The sequence below is a fragment of the Bufo bufo genome, chromosome 6 (assembly GCF_905171765.1).
Source record: "Bufo bufo chromosome 6, aBufBuf1.1, whole genome shotgun sequence".
NCBI lineage: Eukaryota > Metazoa > Chordata > Amphibia > Anura > Bufonidae > Bufo > Bufo bufo.
Window position 1 is genome coordinate 22,597,856 of NC_053394.1, and position 26,715 is coordinate 22,624,570.

Here is a 26,715-nt window from a genome sequence, read left to right on the forward strand (position 1 = left end):
GCGGGTGCAATGCGTTCACATTGAAGGAGAAAATTAGAAATATATAGTATATAGGGAATAACAATATGGTGGCTTTTCGCTATAATGTGGGTTTTATAATATTTTGCGCTATTATACTGTACATACCTTTAATTATTCTTACTTAGGCCTCTCTCACACAAACGTATTGTTTCCATTTCATGCATTGAGTTCCCCAAAGCACGGGGCAACGTCCGTGCGGCGGCCGGGACGGATCCAGACCCATTCAACTTGAATAGGTCCGTGATCCGTCCGTAACTGCTAAAATATAGAACAAGTTTTATTTTTTTGCGGAACGGAAGCACAAATCGGAACCCCACGGGAGCACTCCGTAGTGGGGTTCCGTTCCGTGATATTGTTCCGCACCGCATCTCCGGATTTGCAGACCCATTCAAGTGAATGGGTCTGCATCTGTGATCCGGAATGCACACGCCCGGTGCCTCGTGTACTGCGGAACGGCCATATGCGCAATAGGGCCACGGGAGCACTACAGCCGTGTGAAAGAGGCCTTATGCTGCTGTTTTAATTTTCACACATTGGGTAGTGGGGTCCCCATCATACACATGACCATTGAATGTTTAGCGGTCCGCGTGCGTTCTGCATTTTGTGGCCCCTAATAGAACAGTCCTATCCTTCTCCGTAATGGGGACAATAATAGGACATGTTCTATTTTTTTGCTGCCCGGACACGGAATAAAACACGGAGTCATTTCCGTTGTTGTGCGGCCCCACTGAAGCTAATGGTTCCGCATACAGGCCCCCAAAAAAAAAGTACGGACACAGAAAAAAAATATGTTTGTGCGCATGAGCCCTTATTCTGCTCTGGGGCCCCTGACTGGCGGCACAACATTTGCCATTTTAATGTTTGCAGCCAGAAGTGACCTGACGTGTACGGCCTCCGCCAAACCTGATGCCGAAGCAGTAACTCAATCTCTTCCTGAGCCTGTGAAGGGTTAATGCAGGCCTTTAATTGCTGATGACATCTCAGGTGATAATGAGAGGGGGGGGGAAGCCCTTTGTGTCAGGTTAACCTCCACTCAGCTAGTTGTGTGTAAATGATCTGCAGTCCCAAGTAACCAGCCCAGCAGGTTTCACTATGCTCTTCTGGTTAACAGCATTTGAAGCGAACACAAGGTCTGACCAGACGCCCAAAGCCGAGGACAGCTGGACGCAGGGGGGCTATTCCTAAAACACGGCTTCCGGGAGGGGTCCGGACATGGGAATCTTGTCACTGGAAGAAGCTGGACATTTGCTGGGACAGGTGAGTCGCCTATGATCATCCTCCAGAAGTGCTTCACTATTGTGTATAGGATACAATGTATCACCCAGTGCAATACTACAACTCCCAGCATGCTAAAAGTTGTAGAGGATATCCCGATTTTAATCTTCTTTTTTAAAGTCTTGTGCAAATAAAATTCCTGGTGCAGAAGCTCAGTAGATTAAGCAGATAAATGGTCTGCGAAACTTTCCGTATCCAGTTCATTTTCAAATGTTTAAGGGCTCATGCACACGACAGTATTTTGCGTTCAGTATACTGGCCGTTTTTTGAGTTCAGTATGCGGAACATATACTGAACCATTCATTTCAATGGTTCAGCAAAAAATACTGAAGTGTCTCCGTGTGCATTCCGTTTCCATATTTCCGTATTTCCGTACCGTGAAAAGATAGAACATGTCCTATTCTTGTCCGCAAATCACGGTGCTTGGCTCCATTCAAGTCAATGGGTCCGCAAAAAAAACTGAACACATACGGAAATGCATCCGTATGTCTTCCGTATCCGTTCCGTTTTTGCAGAACCATCTATTGAAAATGTTATGCCCAGCCCAATTTTTTCTATGTAATTACTGTATATGGCATACGGAAAAACGGAAAGGAAACGGAAACCCAACGGAAACAAAAAACGGAACAACGGACCGCAAAACACTGAAAAAGCCATACTGTCGTGTGCATGAGCCCTTAGTTATGTGTTAGTTATTTTAGACTTCCCCTTTTTTGTTTTCTTACACTTTAAATTCATCTGATTTAATTGTTTTATATCCTTTTTCCTTTTATGCTATTACACGTGTGTGGTGTTTTTTTTGTTTTTTATATATATTATTTGGTCTCCATCTGTCTGGTGAAAGGATGGTACTGATTGATACAATGATTTTCTGGGATATTGGCTCACACATTCAATGGGGGTCATTTACTAAGACGGCTATGCCAGTCTTTGCTGTAAGAAAGAGATGGAAAGAACCCCTTTTTTTAATTTTTTTTAAAAGCTCACGTGACAGTATGTTGCCGCATGGGTGTTTTTACGCCGTCCTCATCGCTGGTAAGGGGCAGGGCTGGGCTATCGGCCCCGGCAAATATACTCACATTTAAGTCTCATTCTCGCGTCCATGTCCAACGTATGTGTGTTGTCCATGTTCTCCACGGACAGCACACGTACCCATTCATTTTAGGCCACATTTCACTTGAATGGGTCCGCAAATCCAGAGATGCGGAACGGAAGCACTGCGGAGTGCTTCTGTGGGGTTTCGTTCCCGCAAAAAGATAGCACATTTCCTATCATTTTGCGGCACAGACATACGGAAATGGAATGCACATGGAGTAACTTTTTTTTTTTTTTTTTTTTTTCCGGACCCATTGTAATGAATGGTTCTGTATACAGCAAATAAAACGGAACGGACACGGAAAGAAAATACGTTTGTGTGCATGAGGCCTTAAAGTGTGTATTCACACGTCGGTTTTTTACCACGGTCTGTGGCTCCGTGTTTTTAGCAAGGATGCATGCTCTAGTTTGCCCGTGTGCACAGATCCATTATAGTCTATGGGTCCGTGAAAACTACGGATGCCATCCATGTTTCACGGATTATTAGGAAGAGATGCTTTGAAAGTAATTTTTCAGCTGCACAGTGTCCACGAAACACGGATGATACACGGACAGCAAAAAACGGACAAAGAGATCCTTCATGGACATCTTCACGGAGGCATCACTGACCACCTTTTCACGGATTTAGGCCTCTTGCAAACGAACGTATTTTCTTTTTGTGTCCGTTCAGTTTTTTGTTTTTTTTTGCGGAACGTATACAGAATTATTTACTTCAATGGTTACTCCGTGTGCATTCCATTTCCGTATTTCCATTCCGCAAAAAAATAGAGCATTACGGACAAGGATTGGACTGTTCTATTAGTGGCCAGCTGTTCCGTTCCGCAAAATACGGAATGCACAAGGATGTCATGCATTTATTTTTTTGCAGATCCGTTTTTTGCAGACCGCAAAATACATACGGTCGTGTGCAAGAGGCCTTAAGCACGGACGTGTGAATGAGGCTTTACACCTAAAAACAGGCATAAATGCTGATTGAAAACTACTTTTCGGGCTCATGCACACGACCGTATGTATTTTGCGGTCCACAAAAAATACGGATGATGTCCGTGTGCATTCTGTATTTTGCAGAACGGCTGGCCCCTAATAGAACAGTCCAATCCTTGTCTGTAATGCGGACAACAATAGGACATGTTCTATTATTTTGCGGAACGGACACACTGAAACGGAATGCAAACGGAGCAATTTGCATTTTTTTTTTTTTTTTTTTGCGGACCCATTGAAATGAATGGTTCTGCAAAAAAATTAAAAAAAGGAACGGACACTGAAAGAAAATACATTCATGTGCATGAGGTGCACGGACTGCCAGAAGGTGCACCTAATTTATGATGAGGCGTGCTCCTCGTCATAAATTAAGCGCATCCTCCAGCAGCGCAGGCGCTATCAAAGACTGCCATAAAACACCGGTCTTTAGTAAACGACCCCCAATGTTTCTATTACAAAGTCTAGAATGTACCGAAGGAGGAGATTTTCTAGGGAGATTAATTGCTACAATCTACAGATGAGAAAATCAATTTTGAATTTGCAAATGCAACCCAAATTTTTTCAAAAATTCCGATTATTTAGGGCTCATGCACACGAACGTATATTCTTTACGTGTCCGTTCCGTTTTTCCTTTTTGCGGACCGTATAGGGAACCATTCATTTCAATGGGTCCGCAAAATAAACGGAAGTTACCCTGTGTGCATTCTGTTTCCGTATGTCCGTATTTCCGTTCCGCAAAAAAATAGAACACGTCCTATTATGGCCCGCATTACGGACAAGGAAAGTACTGTTCTATTAGGGGCCATCTGCTCCGTTCCGCAAAATACGGAATGCACATGGACGTAATCTGTATTTTTTGCGGACCGCGAAATACATACGGCCGTGTGCATGAGGCCTTAGGAACACCAACCGTGGGGCAGCCGCAGCGGATTGTGGACCCATTCACTTTAATTGGTCCTCGATATGCCTGTTCCGCAAAAATATAGGACATGTTCTATCTTTTTGCGGAAAGAAAGTACGGGACGAAACCCCACGGATGCACTCCGTAGTGCTTCCGTTCCGCATCTCCGGATTTGCTGACCCATTCAAGTGAATGCGTCCACATCCGTGATGCAGAATGCCTACGGAATGGCGCCCGTGTATTGCGGACCCGCAAATGCGGTCCGCAATACGGCCACGGAGCGCACACGTTCATGTAAAAGAGGCCTTATAGTCCCCTTTCACACGACCGTGTTTTTTTTTTTTTTTTTTTTGCAGTCCGTATACTGAACCATTCATTTCAATGGTTCCGTAAAAAAAACGTAATGTACTCCATATGCATTCTGTTTCCGTATTTCCGTTTTTCTGTTCCGTTGATAGATAGAACACGTCCTAATATTGCCTGCAAATCACGTTCCGTGGCTCCATTCAAGTCAATGGGTCCGCAAAAAAAACAGAACACATACGGAATGTACTGTCTTCAGTATCCATTCCATTTTTGCAAAACCATCTAGTTAAAATTTTATGCCCAGCCCAATTTAATGTAATTACTGTATATGCCATATGGAAAAACGGAACGTAAAAACAGAACTGAACCGGAAACTCTACTGAAAAAAAAAACCTGAAAGACGGATCCTGGAAAAAAGTCCCGCAAAACATTGAAAAAGTCATACGGTTGTGTGAAATAGGCCTTAAGCCTCCTGCACACGACCGTATGGTTTTTTCTGTATTTTGCGGTCAGTTTTTAACAGATCAGTTGTTCGGTTTTTTGTTTCAGTAGTGCTTCCGTTCCGTTTTTTGATCCTTTTTTTGCGCATCGGAAACGGAAGCATACAATAATGTTTAAGCAGTAAGTACATAAAAAAATTGGGCTGGGCATAAAATTTTCAATAGATGGTTCCGCAAACACGGAACGGATACGGAAGACATACGGATGCATTCCATATGCATGCTGTTTTTTTTCGCTGACCCGTTGACTTGAATGGAGCCACGGATCATTATTTGCAGGCAATAATAGGACATGTTCTATGTTTGAACGGAAATACGGAAGTAAGGAAACGGAATGCATACGGAGTACCTTCCGTGTTTTTTTTTTTTTTTTTTTGCGGATCAATTAAAAATGGTTCCGTATACAGAACGCAAAAAACGGAACGTAAACGGGAAAATAAAAACGTTCATGTGCAGGAGGCCTTAGAATAAGAATTTTGTGCACTTTGAGCTGAGGACAATGCCTGAACACTATGAACATTTGCACCTCACCGGTGTCTCCATAGGATTGACGTCCTTTGACAAGAGATGATCTTTGGGGGTGAAGACTGACTGCGATTCATGAGTTCTTCAGAAAAAAATGCAGTGAAAGGCAAATTATTTACCCAACCCGGAGGATGAGCCCCATTCATGTCTTGGCCGTCTGTCCCTGAGCTTTAGGTCAAGCTTCTACCTCTTAAAGGGATGGTGCTACTGCCTGAGGACCCATGGAATTAACCTGTGAGACAGTATAAGAGGACTGTGGACCAAGATGACTCTGTGGTGGACACGGAAACCTGTGGAAAGCGCTTCTGAAATCAACTTGCGACAGCAAAAGAGGTGAGACCTCGTAAAATCAGCTGAGTGACAACCAATACGGTCACCAATACAGCTCCCGCCGGGGTTGTCACGAACTATATCTTCAGAGGGGTTTCTAGGATTAGAAGAACATGGCTGCTTTTAGAAGAAGCAGCCATATTTATCCACAAATAACTTATTTGACCCTTGAAAGGGGTTTCTCAGGTTTCTTATATTAATGACCTGTCCTCGGATTTATAGATCGTCAATATCAGATCGGTGGGGATTCTCTTCACTGTTTACCTGCTCGCGGTCAATATCGCTGAGGTGGGCAGGAGTAATTGCAGCTCCTCCGTCCCATTCAGTGACCGGCCTGGCTCTCGGGAGTCGGACCGCCGCCGATCTAATATTGCTGACTAAAGATGAGCGAAATATCGAAAAATTTTATTTGGCTGCTTCGCTGAATTTTATAAAAAAATTTGCTTCTTGACTAATAACTTTGTCATGAAGCACATTTCTTTGTAAGAGTGGATGCAATGAGAGAGAGCGGCGATTGCGCCCCCCACCCCCATCACTGTACCTCTCAGATGCCGCGTTCATAGCTGATCCCAAAATCTAAAAGCAATAATACAGTGTAAAAAATGTATAATACCATACTTGCCCTCATCCATTAGATCGCGAAGAGCCGGCCACCACCATCTTGATTAAACACCTGGTGCGTAATCTTGCGCAGTCCGTTATGACATCATCATGTCGGCCAGCGTGGTGACATCACACATCACAACGCACAGGATTTCGTGCGAGATCTTCAATCAAGATGGTGGCCGGCTCATTGCGCTCAAACGAATGAGGTATGTATGTTTTTTGTATTTTATTTTTTCCTTACACCACCATTCAGGGGAAATCGATTCGCTACCACAAAGCACAAGGAAATTCGGCTTTGTGGTAATTTGAATTTTCCCTGAAATTTGGATCGAATTCCAGTTCGTCCGGATCAATTCGTTCAACACCATTGATGATTATCCGGAGGACAGGTCACCAATATAGGAAACTGGTTTTGCAGGTCCTCACTCTGCGTAAAAGTGTTTTGGTGTCGATGCAGGGGGGTGAGTGGCTTCCTGCGCGTTCCTGTTCTAAGAACCGGCTGTAACTAACAGCTCCAGTCCTTAAAACCGCTTCCTGCTCTACAGCCGGGATCAGAGGAATCACGGATCCTGACCGTTTAACCCCTGGTTCCATGGCTTGTGACCAAAGCAATGAGCAAACTGAATTTCAGAACAGGATCATGGGCGTGAATACTTATGCATGTGAGATTTTTCAGTTTTTTATTTTTAATATGTGAAGATGGAGGGTTAGAGTGATGGTGGCAATGAGGGTGTTTATAGTTCTCGTGGTGGTTAATACTGCTCCAACGCTCATCCAGATGCAACACTTCTTCCCCTTGGGGCACAACCTGAATTTTGGGGTGGTGGTTGTGGTGCCCTTGCTGTTAGATAAAAGGGATGGTGTCTCCCTGGAGAAAAATAAATTCCTCTTGCTACTTTCTCGGATTGCTTGCCAGGAACTCTATATACAGTATGCTCTTCCTCTTGGCTTGCTTGCCAGGAACTCGCTAAACAGGGGTAAGTGGGGCCAGCCCACCACCTGGCAACTATCACTCAGGACTGCTGCAGCGTACTCAAGTTGTGTTTAATAATGTTCCTGGGTGTTGTAGTGCAATAGACACTAACCTGAGACGCTGACTCTCTGCAAGGGCAGGTGATGGTGGAAAATGTTCGTGACGCCAGTGCCAATTAAACGGTGGCACGCCGTTTGCAGATAGTAGGAATAACTGAGGAACACGTGAGGTTAAAGCAGAACTCCAACTTTAGTAGTCATCATCAAAATAGGGACAATAGTGGAATCGCAGTTCCTTTGCATACAGTCGATTTTGCAATACGGTTGATGCAGGCAATACAGTTACAGCAAGGTGACTTTAGAGTGTTTAACTCAGGACTTGCAGTACAGGCCGTTTGCACTCTATTCCTGTCTGATCCTGGAACATAGAAATTCTTCTCCAAGGTCCAATGCCCTGCTCTGGCGTATATCCTTGGGTTTATTCTATTAAAGTACCTCCTCTGTAGACTTAAGTACCTCTTGCTTTCCTTGGCTTGCCTCTGTCCCTCTCAGCTTCCTCAGGCTCTAGAAACTTCTGAACTCTAGACTCCAGACTGACTTTCCCTTCCTTGACTGGGCCTTATATAAACTAGGGCTCCCTAGCTCCCTCTAATGACCAAGAGCTGGAATGACACCCCTAGCAGGCCTGTACATGCAAGTTTCACAGTAACAGGGAAATACATAGCATTACATTACATGCCATTTTATAAAGATGACATATACCAACTTCCCCATAAATAAGGAGGGACGACAGCACACCAAGTGACCTTTGGTAGTGACGGGTATTACAGTCCCCGTACACTACACTGCCAGTTAATTATTTCCAACCCATATACTACAGAGTGGAAGCTTTTATCATTTGTCATACTTAGCATCACAGACAACTTTAGCAGAATATCCTTTTGCAGTGAACCATAGCATTAACCCTTTAGCAGTGAACCACTGGGTCACTTTGTGGGAAAGAGCTTGTCCCCATAGAAAATCCTAGTTTTTGGGGAGCAGATTCCTGTTTATATAGGACAATCTGCTGCCCACAAATGATCCTTTTGGTGTTTGCATCAATGATGCCTTCACCCAATAAACAAGCTTTTGGGGCTCCTTTACACAAGTTCATTATTGGGCCAGGTTTTCAGAAGGAATGTCCTAAGGAAACCTCATTCCTGATAATTGTCCTATGTAAAGATGTCACTGATCCCCCGGGAATGAGCGAAGATCTCCTAGCCCCATACAGTAGAGATGATCGCTGCATGTAAATGCAGCTCTCACCTCCTCCAACAAGCAGGCAATTATTGGGATAGAACCATTCATTCACGAGAACTGCCTGCTGGGTCACCTCACGAGAGCAGGTGAACGCACATAAGATCCACGTGAATTTTCGTACGGATTTACGTACAGAGTTTTTTGCCTCGGATCTTGCCCTTCCATTGAAAAGGGTGAAATCTGCAGCTAAAACCGCAAACATAATTGACACACTATTAGATTTGAAAACCGCAATGCAGATCAATTTCTGCACTGATAAATCTGCAAAGTGAGATCTGTGTAATGTCGTACATTTTGCTGGTACTGTAAAACACTGCAGTTTTTCTGCAACGTGTGCAGGTGGTCTGAAAGGTTCCCAAGCGCATTAGATGAATGCTAGCCGATCACATAATTTTCAGCAGGAGCAGCCTGATAATTTGTGCATGAGGGCGTCCCGATTGCAGATGTTGGAGAAAAGAAGGCTTGAGCATGTGTGATGTCTAAACATGGTGGACGTGTCACAGGTTCAGCTGTAGAACAGCGTGCGGAAAATCTGCAGCGTGTCACAGGACCAGCAAAATAGCAGCCAGATCTTCCCCGGACTCCATTATAGTCAAAGGGCAATGAGGGATCCAAAGAGCTTCAGGGGGTTCTTTTCTGCCGGAACAGCCTGGTTTATCAGTAAATTTCTTGGCGGCTGACTCCCTTCGAAGGGGTTATCCTATGAACAGCATAGGTGATACGCACCGGGGTCGGAGCGATAGAGCACTTATCAGCCCACTCCTCCATTTACTTCAGGGCGCGGTCTATGTCGCCCACATAGTAGTGAATGGAGACAACATATACATTACCTCTCCATTCAAACTTTGGGCTTTGAACCCCTGTTCTTGGAGGACACCCGACCATCTCGGGAGGGTGTACAGGGACTGGGGGTCCCCCTTCCCCCTCCCCAGGTCCCCCTATCCTCGTTTTGTATGGCCCTACGTATTGGTCAAGGTTTTGGTGCCTGGGGGGGGGTTAATGGTTGCATGCTGCATATGGGCCCCTTTATAAGACCCTGTGTCTCCTCCTGCCTTCCTCTTTGGCAGAAGCGCTGTGTGGGGTAAGATTACAGCGTTCTGTCTGCACAAGAGTGATGGATCCCCTGAGGAATATGTTTATATCACGGATGGCGGAGGGAGGTGAGGAATGGCTGCGTTCATTCCTCTGCAGCCTCGGCTCCCCCTTGCCTTCTGCCCCTGGCCGTGTGCGTACCGCTGGGGGCGCTTTTGATGTGCCGGTTAGCTCTAGGGCCTCGTCGGGGGGCAGGCGGTCTGCCCGGCAAATCCGCCCCCCGCTAGGTTCGGTCACAGCCTTCCCGCTCTGCATACCTTAAGCGCTGGCAGCAGAGCTATTGCGATCCCGGCCGGCCAGCGCATCTCTGCAGCGGCGACCTTAGCTCCGCCCCTTCCGCTTTCGTCAGCGCTCCCACACTTCCCGTCTCCACGTGTATGCCGGTGGTGCGGCGCGAAATAGAAGCAGCAGCGATGGGGGCCAATGTCAGTCAGTCTCCTACTAGGGACTCACCTCCTACCCCACCAGTTTCGCGCCCCGGATATTTTCCTTTCTGGTCTCCAGGATGGGGTCGAGTAGGCCATGTTCTTGTTGGTGGTTGTTCGGAGCCCCGTTTGAGGGCGGGTCTTCCTGCCCGCTGGGAGTCCAGCGGCCGGAAGATCGCACGGGCTCAGCTATGTTTTATGCCATTAAAGAATTAGCTGTGGCCGACTACCACCCAACAATGGCAATAAAAGTTATGAACACAGCTTGGTTGTCAGTGTCGTTTGTGGCGTGTTAACATGGTGGGGCCAGAAGTGTAAGGGGTTACCCCTTCCCCTCCTCCTTTCCTAAAAGTGACTACCGACAGTCTTAGGCTACTTTCACACTAGCGTTCTGCTGTCCGCACGTGAGCTCCGTTTGAAGGGGCTCACGAGCGGAGCAGAACGCTTCCGTCCAGCCCTGATGCAGTCTGAATGGATGCGGATCCGCTCAGACTGCATCAGTCTGGCGGCGTTCAGCCTCCGCTCCGCTCGCCTCCGCACGGCCAGGCGGACAGCTGAACGCTGCTTGCAGCGTTCGGGTGTCCGCCTGGCCGTGCGGAGGCGTGCGGATCCGTCCCCCATTGACTTTACATTGAAAGTCTGAACGGATCCGCTCAGGCTAATTTCGCACTTAGAAATTTTTCTAAGTTATTAATGCAGACGGATCCGTACTGAACGGAGCCTCCGTCTGCATTAATATGATCGGATCCGTTCAGAACGGATCCGATCAAGCGCAAGTGTGAAAGTAGCCTTAGATTGCTGGTGGTCTGACCCCCCCCCCCCGTCCTGTGATAAATGCTGTGGGTGAGGAACGTTTTTGAAAGTACCTTTACACAAGCCTATTATCGTGTAAATAACTGCACCGTTATCGAGCATTGTGAAGGCAATGAATGACAGAGTGAGAATCGGTAGAATTCTCGTTGGTTTGACAAAAATCATTGTTGGACGTTAACGATTTCATATGTGTAAACAGGAATCGTTCATGCACGCACAATTACAGACGATTATGCCGTGGGTGTGTTTAAATACGCCACTCAAATTTGCCTTTGTGTAAATGCAACTGTCTGCTTTACGAACCATGGAATATGCGATCGTAATTACCATTTTGTGAACGATAATCGGAGCGCCTAAGGGGTCATTGTTGAAACGTTCACTACACCAAGTAACAACTCGTTTGTAGTGATCATCGCTTTGTGTAATGATACCTTTAGGCTCCATTCACACGTCCGCAATTGTGCGGACCCTTTCATTCTCTATGGGGACGGAATGGATGCGGACAGCACACAGTGTGCTGTCCGCATTTCTGGAGCGCCGCCGCCAATCTTCCGGTCCGCGGCTCTGGAAAAAAAGATCTCCTTCACAGTATGAGGACGAGGGATCGCTATATCGATCCCTCATCCTAATACAGAATCATGGCTTCTGAGCAGCAGACCGCACGATCTGCTGCCCAGAAACTATGATCGGTGGTGCCTGCATGCCAAGCGTTTTGCTTGTTCATTGGGTGATCGGCGGCACATTTACACGGGCAGATAGTTGGGAATGACTGTGCGCAGGTGTAATGACCAAGAGTGGCATTACCACCTCTTTTGTACCTCCACTATCTTGGTTGCTGCATCATGTGTCAGCCTGCATATGTATTGCCATATCCTGCAATGTGTATGTATTCATTTCCTTGCCAATGTAATGTTTAAGTGTAGTGTGCCTGGTTCACCAGCAGATGGCGGGAATCTGTGCAGAGCTAGTTTCTCTGGAGAGGAACCTTTTTGTTCCTTTCATCCCTCTTTAGAGAGGGAGGAGTTTGGTTGGTGAAGGCAGTCTAGCCTTCCCCATCCTGGGGAGAGGTTGTAGAACATGTCCTATTCTTGTCCTTTTTAGGCATCGTTACAATGGATCCGCAAAAAAAAATTAATGGCATACGGATTTCATGTGTTTTCAGTTTTTTTTGCGGATCCGCAATTTGCGGACCGCAAAACACATTCGGTCGTGTGCATTTAGCCTTATTCATATCTTTTTGCACTTGCTTCAGACCACATCACGTCTGGGATCCAAGGATATCCATGTAGGAGCACCGAGACACGTGCATCTAACACCCTCAGAGACACTGTAGGCCACTCTACACCACTCTGGCAATCCTACCCTGGGTACCAACACTACCATCTATAAAGGGGACTCCATGTCCTCATTAGAGATGGCCTTGTGGTTCGCCCGGCGGTCGTTTCGCGGCGAACTTTGCGCATTTACGATTCGCCGAACATATGGAGAAATTCGCGCCCGCCATATTCTTTTACATTGTAAAGAACTTTGACCGTTGACACATCCATCAGGTGGGACAGGACAGCCAATTGAGACGTTTCAGCACATGGACATACCCCCTACCTTATAAATAAACCTGATCTGGCCGCCATTTTACATTCAGTGTTTTGCCATTGTAGGGAGAGGTTGCTGTGTGGAGCAGGGACAGGCTGTTAGGGACACCAAACGCTAGCTGATAGGGCCACAAAAGACATTTTAAGGACTGGTATAGGTGTGTTATCGATAGGTGTGATATACAGAGGGGTGCGATATACTTTTATAATGAGTCAAAAACACTTAGATCTATATAGTGATCACCTGGAAGTTAGGGGCCCCGGACGGGGTCGCTCTTATCAGGGCGGGTGGTCTGTGGTTAGGCTATCAGGGCCAGAAAAGCACCCCCCGTAGGGCAATATCAGGGACAGTTCTTTGCCCACCCAGTCCTTCAATACCACATCATCATCGAGCCCAGGGATAGATGGTTTTTGCTTTCCCTCCGGGATTCATCGATGTGCGCTGGAACCCCCCGGTTTGTGGTAGGACATATGGTTTCTGATTTGGTGCCGCCGAGCTCTTGTTAATGCCGACCACATCTATGATTTTTGCTTGACTTTTTAATAATTTTATTTATTTTCATTTTGAGGGATATCTTTTCCATTCACACGTCTGCAAAATGGGTCCGCATCCGTTCCGCATTCATTTTCAATGGAGCCGGAATGTGTTGTCCGCATCCGCGGATCCGCACTTCTGCATCTGTGCTTCCGTTTTCCGGAAAAAAATAGAATATGTCCTATTCTTGTCCGCAATTGCAGACAAGATTAGGCATTTTCTATTAAAGTGCCGGTGATGTGCGGTCCGCAAATTGCGGATCCGCAAAACACTTAGACGTGTGAATAGACCCTCATAGTAACATTATTAAAGGTTACGTTTTATCTTTTGTATATTCTAATGGATTGCCTTCCTTGTACAATGTTATAATATACTTTCTATGTTAGACAGTATATTATAGTGCATTTGTATTGTGCGGCAGTCGTGTGCGGTTCTGCTGCGATACTGCAGGTATATAGAGGGACAAGCGTTATTGGGACAAACAATTTCTACTGGTGTGATATACCAGTCGCCCCCAAAAAAGCTGATTTAAGCGGGGTGTTATATACCAATATACTTTCTTTATAGTGCATTTGCGCATGTGCGAAAATTATATTGCCGATATTTCACATTGAAAACATCTGGTATGTCACTGTCCATGTTGTGGGACTATTTGTGCACTTCTAGTAATTATTTTTTGGCTGCAAATATGAGCTGAAGGTTTTTCAGGTTCGTCTGCCATTAAAATGAATAGGGCCTGCGAACCGCCCCGGCAGATGTTCGTCCATCACTAGTCCTCGTTGCTTAACTGCAACTGGCGTCACGTCTACTTGCTCTATTAGAGGGATATATTTTGTAGAAACCTCCTAAGGGGCAAGAGAAACCCCAGACGCTTGACAGTAGGCCGCTGCACAGAAACGGTCGTTCCCAATAATCTGCCCGATTCTCGGTCCGTGTAAATGCACCTTTAGTTGTGTGCTCTGAGTGGAGTCACCTTTCAGTTTCCATACAATGAGCGGAGAAGGGAGGAATAACAATGGGTTGTTTGCTTTGCAGAATTCAGGAGCTGCCGCTATTGTACTGTGCACAGAGGAACCGTGTAAGAGCGCTGAAGAAGCTTCTATCATGTAAAGCTATTAATCCGCTGCAGACAGGTAAGTGCTGCTCATATTCTAGATTTCCTACCATATTTCATTCTGCAGTTCTCTTCCCTAAATCTTGGGTTTAAAGTGTAAGAGCCCTGTATGGCTTCATGTAACAGTTGTATGGAAATGTAATAGTGAACCATAGGCTTCTATGAGGTCACAGGCTTTTGTGGGGTTGTAGGCTTCAGAGGGGTCCTAGACCTCTTTGAGGCCCTAGACTTTTGTCAGCTCCTAGACCTATGCTTCCAGTTTTATACAGAATCATACAGAGATTTGGGAGAAAAGAACCCAGGAACTTGGCTCTGCACAATGCATCCCATGGTGCCTACTGCTCTATAGAAGGACTCCTTGTTCCACTGGTGGGTCCACTAATGGGCTCCAAAAGTCCAATCATTTGCTTCTTGTTTTTGTTGCACAGGCTGAACTGGTAACTGCATAATTTGGTAGATCTAGGTGTGTTCTAGATTGACAGCGGGCCGATTAATTTCTTCTGGTGGACCTAAGACTCAAAAAAAACTGATCCACAAAATATACGGAAGACATCTGTGTGCATTCTGTATTTTGTGGAATGGAACAGCCGGCCCCTAATAGAACAGTTCTATCCTTGTCTGTAATGTGGACAATTATAGGACATGTTCTATTTTTTTTGCAGAACGGACATATGGAAACAGAATGCACACATAGTAACTTCCTTATTTTATATTTTTTTTTTGCGGACCTATAAAAAGAATGGTTCCGCATAAGGACTGCTAAAAAAAAAAAATACGGAACGGACACGGAAAGAAAATACGCATGTGCATGAGTCCTTAGTCTGACACTGCTTGTAGGCAAGGTTTCAACCATCAGTATAAAGGTGTCTTCAGACAAAGCTTTTTAGGTGTGCTTTTTAGAGCGGATTTGATGCAGAAAACTGGGACAAATCTACACTGGAACCACCTCCCATTAATTTCAATGGGAAGCAGTGCCGCAGTTCATGCGTCCAATGGCATTTGCAGTGCAGTTTCCCAGAGCGTGCAGAGGGAGCCGGCCTGCTGTTCAGCGGTATTCAGTGGAGCTAAACCAAGAGCGGGCAGTAATTTCTGCCGTAGGATACACGGCTGATTTAGTTTCAAACAAAATCCTCCGACTGAACATATCCTAAATGTGTTGGGTGATTTCGGTGGAATGCGGTGACGGTGACCATCTAATGTGTATGGGTGCACCGGCCAATAGACAGCTGTAGGCTAAGCTTTTGTCTGTCGGCTACGTAAAGCGTATGGCCATCATAATTGCCATTACCTTACTGGTACCATTACATGCACACAGACATGACGCACATTTCTGTCCATAAGGCCTCCATTGCACCCAGTATGCCTTCCTTTTCATACGTTTACAGATTTTGTTCAAAATGAGTGACCCGTTCCATCGTATGCCATATAAGCGGAGGTATATCTCTACACATCAAGTCCAGCAGAATCTGTAAAGCAGCAGGTGGAGATAGTAAAGTTCCACCATTTACTGTACAATACATGTGGCTGGAGCTTCCAATATCCACATGTAGCAGAAGAAATGCTGAAATCTGTAGCTTGTCAAATTGTCACAATGCCAACAATTTTTACCATCAATTTCACCCTTTCCAATCCATGAAATCCACAGCAAATCTGCATAAAGCAAATGAAGACTCTGCTGAGCATTCATTGTGGATATGCTATGGAGGCCAAACTCTGATATATCTGGAGTTATCCTAAAGGGGAATTCCCAGACCACTACTGATATGACTCTAACATATCTACAGTATCTGATATATTTTGAGGATGTCATCAAGATGCTCTAATGTTTGAATGGTTCTGACTAGAGTTGAGCGAACCCGAACTTTAGGTTTTTCGGCACCCGGACCCGAACATTTACGTAAAAGTTCGGGTTCGGTGTTCGGCAATTTTTATGGCGCTTTTTGAAAGGCTGCAAAGCAGCCAATCAACAAGCGTCATACTACTTGCCCCAAAAGGCCATCACAGCCATGCCTACTATTGGCATGGCTGTGATTGGCCAACTGGAGCATGTGACCCAGCTTCTATTTAAGCTGGAGTCACGTAGCGCCTCCCGTCACTCTGCTCGGATTAGTGTAGGGAGAGGCTGCAGCTGCTGTGAGGACGAGATCAGGGAGAAATCTTATCAAGAACTGGTTTATGTACTCAGCAATCTACAGAAAAAGTGTTTTGTGGGTGCAGTGCACAATTTCTTTAAGCCTGCCCTGAGCCAACTACTGCTGAAAACGAACTTTTGTTTTCTTCATTTCATCATTATCAATACCTGATCGGCAGCCATTTTATGCAACGATCGTGCACCAGCATAGGCTAGCTGCAAGTCCAGAAATACAGCTTTGGCATACTGGGGTGAAAAAACCCTCTAATATACTGCACATCTGGGATTAGACAAGCATAAGTGACTGTCACATTTAGGACAGAAATACAGCTTTTTGGTTAGGGTGAAAAAACCCTCTGATATACTGCACATCTGGGATTACACGTGCATAAGTGACTGTCACATTTAGGCTAGGTCTACACGGCGACATTTGTCGCGCAACATTTTGTTGCACCAATGTCGCTGGACAATTTTTATAATGGCAGTCTATGGTGTCGCACTGCAACATGCTGCGACTGCGATGCAACAGTCGCAGAAAATCCATTGTCGTCGTGTAGACCTAGCCTGAGGCCACAAATACAGCTGTCATATAGAGTTAAAAAAAAAATATTGAGTGCAATACCCTACATCAGGGTTTTTATTGGCGGTTAATTTTTTTTAACAGACTTAACCACTTTTTACTTTGCTCTGTAAACGCTAACTATGAGGCAAACATCTAATAAGGGACGCGGTCATGGTCGTGTTGGTGGAGCCTCTGGTGCAGGGAAAGGACGTGGCCGTTCTGCCACAGCTACACGTCCTACTGAACCTACTACCTCAGGTCCCAGTAGCCGCCAGAATCTACAGCGATATTTGGTCGGGCCTAATGCCGTTCCTGAGCAAGTACAGGCGCTAGGCAATTGGATGTCCGACAGTGGATCCAGCACGTTCACATTATCTCCCACCCAGTCTTCTGCAGAAAGTGCACAGGTGGCGCCTGAAACCCATGCCCATCAGTCTTTAACATCACCCCCGTGCATATCGGGAAACCTGTCTGAACCTGAAGTCATGCAGCAGTCTCTTATGCTGTTTGAAGACTCTGCTGGCAGGGTTTCCCAAGGGCATCCACCTACCCCTTCCCCAGGGGTGGAAGACATAGAATGCACTGACGCACAACCACTTATGTTTCCTGATGAGGACATGGGAATACCACCTCAGCACGTCTCTGATGACCAAACACAGGTGCCAACTGCTGCGTCTTTCTGTAGTGTGCAGACCGAAAAGGAGGTCAGGGAGGAAGACTGGGTGGAAGACGATGCAGGGGACGATAAGGTCCTAGACCCCACATGGAATGAAGGTCGTGCCACTGACTTTCAGAGGAAGAGGCAGTGGTGAGACCGAGCCAACAGCGTAGCAAAAGCGGGAGCAGGGTGCAAAAGCAGAGCAGCCGTCGCCAAAACAGTTTGCCTGCTACTGGCCACTGTCACCAGGGACCGAGCACACCAAAGGCATCTTCAAGGAGTTCCCTGGCATGGCACTTCTTCACACAATGTGCTGACGACAAGACTCGAGTGGTTTGCACGCTGTGCCATCAGAGCCTGAAGCGAGGCATTAACGTTCTGAACCTTAGCACAACCTGCATGACCAGGCATCTACATGCGAGACACGGGCTGCAGTGGAGTAAGCACCTTCAAAACCAAGAAAGGGCTCAGGCCCCTCCTGCTCCCTCTTCTGCTGCTGCCTCGGCCTCTTCCTCCGCCGGAACGTTGGCACCTGCCGCCCAGCAAACGGTGGATGTGCCACCAACAACACCACCTCCGTCACCAAGCATCTCCACCATGTCACACGGAAGCGTTCAGCTCTCCATCTCACAAACCTTTGAGAGAAAGCGTAAATTCCCACCTAGCCACCCTCTATCACTGGCCCTGAATGCCAGTATTTCTAAACTATTGGCCTATGAAATGCTGTCATTCAGGCTGGTGGACACACACAGCTTCAAACAGCTCATGTCGCTTGCTGTCCCACAGTACGTCGTTCCCAGCCGCCACTACTTCTCCAAGAGAGCCGTGCCCTCCCTGCACAACCAAGTATCTGATATAATCAAGTGTGCACTGCGCAACGCCATCTGTGGCAAGGTCCACCTAACCACAGATTTGTGGACCAGTAAGCACGGCCAGGGACGCTATATCTCCCTAACTACACACTGGGTAAATGTAAGTGGCGGCTGGGCCCCAGGCGGAGAGCTGTTTGGCGCACGTCCTTCCGCCGCCAAGGATCGCAGGGCATCATTCGTTGCCTCCTCTTCCTACTCGTCTTCCTCCTCCTCTTCTTCCACCTCCTCATCCGGTCAGCGACTGACCTTCACCACCAACTTCAGCACAGCCAGGGGTAAATGTCAGCAGGCCAATCTGAAACTGATGTGTTTGGGGGACAGGCCCCACACCGCACAGGAGTTGTGGCGAGGTATAGAACAACAGACCGACGAGTGGTTGCTGCCAGTAGGCCTCAAGCCCGGCCTGGTGGTGTGCGATTAATGGGCAAAATCTCGTTGCAGCTCTGGGACTAGCCGGTTTGACGCACATTCCTTGCCTGGCGCATGTGCTGAATTTGGTGGTGCAGAAATTCATTCACAACTACCCCATTTTTATAATGATAGTCTAGGGTGTCGCACTGCGACATACTGCGATGCAGCAGTCGCAAAAAATCGATTTGAGATGGATTTTTCTGCGACTGTTGCGTCGCAGTCGCAACATATCGCATTGCGACACCATAGACTATCATTATAAAAATTGTCGCGCGACATTGGTGCGAAAAAATGTTGCGTGTCAAATGTTGCAGTGTAGTTGTGCCCTATCTGTCGTGCGACTTATTGTCATGCGACACATGATGTCGCGTAGACCTAACCTAACTAGAACTCTCTGGGACTACGGTTGGAGCCAGCCCACACCCTAAGCTCCCTAAGAGGGCTGTGCCAGGATAATTAACCCTTGTTGTGCCTACACCATGCATAGATATTCTGACTACACTCACATTACATAGCATGGAATCATGGCAAATTACCAAACAATTGCAGATACCCATGTACTGGGGTACTGCATTAGCTCCACACACACACAAACTATGGCTTCTCAATATATTGACTCCACACGCTGTGCCCCCTGAATATATTGGCTCCACACGCTGTGCCCCCTGAATATATTGGCTCCACACGCTGTGCCCCCTGAATATATTGGCTCCACATGCTGTGCCCCCTGAATATATTGGCTCCACACGCTGTGCCCCCTGAATATATCAATGCCACATCCCCTTAAAATAGGAACTACAGAGTGCCCTCTGAAAATAATAGTCCCACGTACTGTGCCCCAGTAATTCACACACTTGATCAGCTTTCTACGTGCAGGTGGACTGGGCTGGAGGTCTGATTCTCCCCAGTTATGAGAACCGGCTGTAGTTCCTTCAGCTGTTTCTGCAGAAGCAGGGAGAGCTGGCTGGGTCACATCCCTTTTCTTATAATATGAGGAGGAATCGACAGTACCAGTTCCAAACAGGTGTGGTATCAAAGCTTCATGAATCTAGTTTTTTTCCACTAGTTTTGACAGAAAAATGGTAAACAAGTGGGGCATATAAGGTAAGAGCACATATTTGAGGATGAGATCACCTGGAATGATGACATGTCAAGAATCTGTGCTGATCTCTAAGAAACCCTGAGGGTTGGTGCTCACAACTAAAGGCTCCTCAGACTTCTGGAAGCGTAGTCATTATTTCACCTTTTTTATTCTACTTTTGTGTTTTTTATATTCTATTTCTGCTTTTTATGCTGTGACTTCTATACGTTTAGGACCTATGGAAGACCGTTTTTTTATCTCGGCTATTGCTCTTGGCATTTTTATTCCTGCAACCCCTGAATTTGCTGGAAAATAGAAGTGACCTTAATTTATATTGGGATGACATATTCCGCAGCACTTTAGAAGTATAACCTAATACGAACTGATACTTGTATAAACTTCACGGCGGCGTTTATCAGGAATATCAGCATTTATAAAACCTGCTCTGTTACATTTTAATCTCTCCAAAACTCGTACCACCTTCCATGTCTCACAATGATGAACCTCTCACCAGGAGCTGCAGGGGAGACTGCACTACATTTGGCCGTCCTGCACGATAACCTGGAGTCTGTGAAGGTTCTGCTGGAACGGGCTCCTGAGCTCGTTAACCTGCCCATGACCTCCGACCTGTACAAAGGTGGGTGCTGATTACCATTATTACTGTCTAATATTACTTACACAGGTTCAAAATTATTTTTTTTTAAATCACAAAGTTAATACAAAGGCGTCCTCCACTTGAGATCTTATCTTATCTATTAGACATTTCAGAAAATGGCTAGGAAGAGCAACTGGAGGACCCGGAAACTGGTTAAAGGGGTTGTCCCACGAAAAGTACTCTGCGGTTTTCAAACCTCCGTTTTTTTAAATGGAACTGAGCATGTGCGTCCACCTCCAGTGAGGTGGACGCACATACTCAGTTCCATCCGTCAACTGCCTCCTGAGCTGTGATGGGGAGGGAGCTGCCAGCTTGATAGCTCGAGCAGAGCAATTGGAACAGTAAATGGGGAGATCTCTGGATCCATGTGAGATACAGGGCTGGTTCTAGCTTTGGTAGATGTTGTCATGTACTCTATGATGTCTGATTTTAATTTTAATTTTTTATATTAATAATGATAGAAAACCTGTTTAAGTTAATTCGGTGGTTTTGCCATTCAGAACTTTCATCTATAAATGAGCGTCCAGAGTGGCTTCAATGAGTGACTGTCACAGTGAGGAACCACCATGTCTTCACATTACGTGGAAAACCCATTGACTTCAATGGGATCTATGTAATGCCTCATTTCCCCAGTGGTGGCGCTGCAGGATAATTAATTGCTTGGTGCAGGGTATCCTGAAGATCTGGATATCTGAAGTCATATACTAGTTAGTTAGTATAGTAATTAGTTACTATACTACATTTTGCTGGTCTGTCACTGGAGTCTATATAACACTGCAGCCAATGGCCAAACAAATTTTAGGGCTCACGGAGGCGTGACCACGGAGGCGAATTCATGCGACCAGCGTCCTAGACAGGAGGGCAAGGCCGCAGTTGCTGCATCACGGCCTTAAAGACTGTTTTTGTTGCCCATAGCAACCAGAGCACAACTTCCATTTTACATTCTGCTCTTGAAAAGTGAAAGCTGTATCGTGATTGGTTGCTTTGGGCAATAATGGCACTTTTTTTTTTTTTTTTTTAAACAACTTTATAAGTCTGTGGCACGTCACTGGCCTGGTTTATCAAAACTGAGTTGTCCTTGTCTTTTAAAAGGGGTTCTCCCACGAATATTGTAAAAAATGAAAACCAGACATTAATCTAGTGCATGACACCTCTAACAAAGCTAGAACCAGCCCTGTACCTCACGTGGATCCAGAGATCTCCTCATTCATTGCTCCAATTCTTCTGCTAAATTTATTGCAAGCTGGCAGCTATGGGGAGGGTCCTTTTGTAAGGGTGCATATCCTTTCTCCCGCAGCTGGTGGCAGTTCAAGGATGGAACTGAACGTGTGCGTCCATCTCCGTGAGCAGGACAGAGAAATTAAGAAGAGGGCAAACAGCAGGTGGCGCTATACACATAGATTTTGTTGAATAACTCAGTAACTATACAGAATTTTTAATTACATGCAATTACAAAAGTATTTACATCCAGGTGCTGCTTTTGAAAACTGTAGAATATTTTTCATGACACAACCCCTTTGAACTGCACTAAGAAGGTGAAAGTTTAGGGTGGACTGGTTGCTATGGGCAACAGACAGTTTTAATGAAACCCAGAGAGGGAGATTGTATGGAGACTGTCTTTGTTGCCCATAGCAACCAATCGCAACACCGCTTTCATTTTTTAAGAGCAGAAAATATAATGAAAGCTGCACTGCGGTTGCTATGGGCAACAAAGAAAATGTTCCTATTTGACAGTTTTATAAATCTCCCACGGGCAGTAGCTGTGGGGGTGCTACATGTGCTGCTGTATAACCAAATACCTTGACGAGGCCTGGCGTCAGGTGGCTGCCATGTTCTGAGACCGTCTTCTCCTCTTCTGACAGGTCAGACAGCTTTGCACATCGCCGTCATGCGCCAGAACGTGGCGATTGCTCAGGAACTGATTAACAGTAAAGCCGATGTGTGTGCGGCGCAGGCGGTGGGCACCTTCTTCCAACTGAAACCCAATTCCTTCTATTATGGTGAGCGATATCTACTGAAGAAATCTCCTGCTGTTTTAGGCTAGGTCTACACGACGACCTTTTTATAATGAAAGTCTATGGTGTCGCATTGCGACATGCAACATGCTGCGACGCTGCGACTGCGACACCATAGACTATCATTTATAAAAATTGTCGCTGTAGTTGTGCCCTATCGCGCGACACATGTCGCCATGTAGACCTAGCCTTATGCTGACAGCCCCAGCGCTGATCTATGTGTCTCCATGACTACAGACTACAACAAAACTTGCGTAGTCTGATGCTGCAGTCATTGGGGGTATGCATGCCCTGCGGATTTTGGTGGAACATGTCTTCACGTCTTGCAGCCATTGGATTGAATGGGGTTGCAGTGAAACTCGCGTTTGCTTTAAGTGCTGGATTTAAGTCGCAGCAAACATGCAATTCACACTTTCACCCCATACATTCCTATGGCTGCTCTACTACACTGCACAATTTGGACGTGACACGGACATGTAACACATGTTGCGCCCAAAATTTCCGGTAGCTGTACCCTTACTGTCCTCCATGTGTCCCCTATTTTTGTGAATATTATGGCAAGTAATATCTATGGAAAAATGTCCTACTTTTGAGGACTTTGCAATTTGCCTTTTTTTTTGCATTTTCTTTTTTGTACTCCGACTTCCCGGAGCCATAAGGAGTATGCCCTGTAGCTGGAAAAAGTACAGAGGAGAGCGACTAAACTGATAAGGGGCATGGAGGGTCTTAGTTATGAAGAAAGATTAAAATAATTGAATTTATTTAGTCTTGAGAAGAGACGTCTAAGGGAGGACATGATTAACCTGTACAAATATATAAATGGGCCATACAAAAAATACGATGAAATATGTAAACATGGAACACGTAAAATGTTGTCAAAAGACGAGGGGGCGCTGCCTCCGACTGAAGAAGAAAAAGTTCAGTCTCCAGAAGCGTCAAGGCTTCTTTACTGTAAGAACGGTGAATCTGTGGAATAGACTTCCTCAGGACGTGGTCACAGCAGGAACAGGGGACGGGTTTAAAAAAGGGTTTAGACGAATTCTTAGAAGTAAACAACATTAATGCTTATGAAAACGTGCAAAAATCTGAGTCGCTTCCTTCTGGGATTCGCGTCCCCACCTATCCCTTGGTTGAACTTGATGGACTCATGTTTTTGTTTTCAACCGTATCAACTATGTAACTAACTTTTTTTTCGTTTTCTGTTCACATAGCCATATGAGGGCTTGTTTTTTCTGGGACAAGTTGTATTTTCTAAGAGCATGATTTTATATTGCATAGGATGTAGTGGGAAGCTACAAAAAAAAACAAATTAAGTGAAATTGGGGGGGGGACTCAATTCCATGATACCATGTTGGAGCGTGTTTGACTTTTTAATCACTTTTTATTACATTTTTTGGGGAGGTGATGCATCGAAAAAAGGCATCAAGTCAGCCATTTTGATTTTATTTTCTGTTACGCTGTTGACCATACGGGATAAATATGTCATATATTTTAATAGTATTGGCATTTTAGGATGCAGCAATGATCTTTTTTTTTTTTATTGTTTAACTTTAATACAGAAAATAGGGGTAAATATATTTATTAATAATAATAATATTATTATTATTTTTTTAATAAAAAGCAAATGGCTCCCATGATCTCAATGCAGGGAAGCAGTTCGGGGCCGGGGAGTGCAGCGCTCCCAGAGTTTCACCGATTTACATGGCATCTGAGGTGTTAACTGTCCATGATCAGTTTTATCGCCGATCAAAGACATTGCCTTCATGTGTCTGCCATGTAAAACAGCACGCACCTTCTAAACAGGCGCCATCTTTAAAGTCTGGCCTTTAGGTCTGGAAGGGGTTAATGAATACAGCTTTTATGCTGATCTATGAGTCCCCTTGGCTACAGACTTAGCAACATCAGACTAAGCTATTTTTTTTTTTATCATTACTCCCTTCCATCTGTCCCCTACTTGCGAAATGTATGTGGACAAGAATTTGGGGGTAGATGAAATGGAGTATAACTGTAGGATCCGACTACACCGTGTCTGTAGTCTGTGTGACGGACCGCTTGGTGCCTCCGCCAATTGATGCTTCCTAGTGCTCACCGAGTACTTTCAAGCACTCCAAACGGACACCATCAGCACTGTAGTCCCCACTTCCAGCGTTACAGCTTGGCTGGGGTCTCACTGTCCTCCACCCACCCTGGGTCCAGGACCATGATCCAGATTCTGGTGGGTAGAACTGTGTTGTAATCCCAGGAGAGTATAATACCGATAGCAATCCCCAGAATAAATATAGCTGCCCCCCACTCCCCCCCTCACACACACACACACACACACACACACACACACGAGATGAGACTCTATGTTGAGGGTGAAGCAAATCAAGAACTCTCTTTATTGAAGACCAACTCAGTATATATACAGTTCAAGAAGGCTAACAACATAACTCCATCAAACATGAACAGCATGCAAACAGACATCCCCTCTACAGTGTCTTAAAGAATAGGGAGAGAGGAGACCCATGTGATGGGATTATCTCCTGAGTGTATCATAGGGTGATCTACTCCTCTACACCGGAGTAGTTTACTCCTAGAGTCGGCTATCTTAATCCAATCGCTAACACAATAGAACAAAGGGACAAATAAATAAACACATTCATTGGGAGTCTCAGTGCAGAGTTAACCCGTTTTTGTGTTGCGGGATTCACACCCTGCACCTTTAATGGGCAGTAGGAAAGATGTGGCCTATAACTCCACACACAAATCAGGGTTAATAGTTCCTTGTAACCCCAAGAGGTCTGAGGGGGGTCTCCATAGTTCTGGGTCAGTAGGAAGGAGTCTAACCCTCAAGCTTCTCCAGCAGCCCCATTGACGGTTCAGTCCATCACAGTCTGTAACCATGGAGAACCCAAGCTCTCAAAATAATAGACCCCTAGTAAAACAAGGACCTTTAAAGAGGACCTTTCATCAGTTTTGAGACAACTTATGGTTCTACCTTGTAGGGCGGCCCCCACTGATGCCATGGGTGTTTTTTTTGTTTTTTTTCAAATTCCCCCCCCCCCCGTTTGTCCCCTGTGGCCCCCCCAATATTTTGGCGCGCTGTATTGGAGCTATAACTTCACAACGGGGCGGAGACACAGTCTTCTGCTGTGGGCGTCTCCTTCTCCCTGGCTGTGAGCGCGATCCAATCAGGGCGGACCGCTCACAGCCAGGGAGAAGGAATCTGTTGCCGATCCAGGCAGGCATTTCCCCTGCAGCAGCCATCCATGAAAACATGGGCACTATGAGTCCTCCAGAGCGTAAGTCATTCTTGCAGAGAACCTCTTGATTATGGCTTGTAGGAAAGTGCTAAGTGGATATGGAGTAGATTTGACATCTTTTCTCATTGCAGGGGAGCACGTTCTTTCCTTTGCTGCATGTGTGGGTAATGCAGAGCTGGTGCGGCTGTTGCTGCAGCATGGAGCCGATGCCCAGGCCAAAGATTCCCATGGTGAGAAATCCAGCATATTTTTGTTTCTCTTGCATCATATGAAGGCACTTAAAGGTCTGCAGTTCCTGCAAACCCACAGTATGACAAATACCAGATTATCTGAAAAAACTTTTTCATATATTGTGTGTTTGGGTTTTTTTTTGGGTATGGAAAAATCCATACTCTCCTGCTCCCTGTCACTCTGTTTTGGATCCCTGGCTATGGTCAGTGGCCTTCCGTCCCTGTCCTATAGACTTCTGGATAGATGGGTCATGTGCACCTCGTCAGCCAATAACTGGCCTCAGGGGTGACCTTGCAGTGACGTGCTGCTTGGGGAAATGTCACCACTGAGGCCAGTTATTGGCTGCAATGGGGTGCGTGACCTCATACACCCAAAAGTTGACAGTCTAGGCCTGGGACTGGAAGACCAGTGGATGCCAGGGAGCCGGAATGGAGTGACGAGATGCAGGCAAGTATGATTTCTCCAACTAGTC

At 45.9% G+C, this 26,715-nt stretch overlaps 1 protein-coding gene across 1 annotated transcript in view; it reads left to right on the forward strand.

Annotated features, from left to right (window-relative positions):
- The first annotated feature begins 14,283 nt into the window (after positions 1–14,283).
- LOC121005464 (transient receptor potential cation channel subfamily V member 6-like) overlaps positions 14,284–26,715 on the forward strand; it is a 28,478-nt gene continuing 16,046 nt past the window's right edge. Inside the window, exons 1-4 of the mRNA XM_040438233.1 lie at positions 14,284–14,401; positions 20,612–20,734; positions 22,615–22,752; positions 26,144–26,242. Coding sequence (XP_040294167.1) covers positions 14,284–14,401; positions 20,612–20,734; positions 22,615–22,752; positions 26,144–26,242 — 478 coding nt within the window. The remainder of the gene's footprint in view (positions 14,402–20,611; positions 20,735–22,614; positions 22,753–26,143; positions 26,243–26,715) is intronic.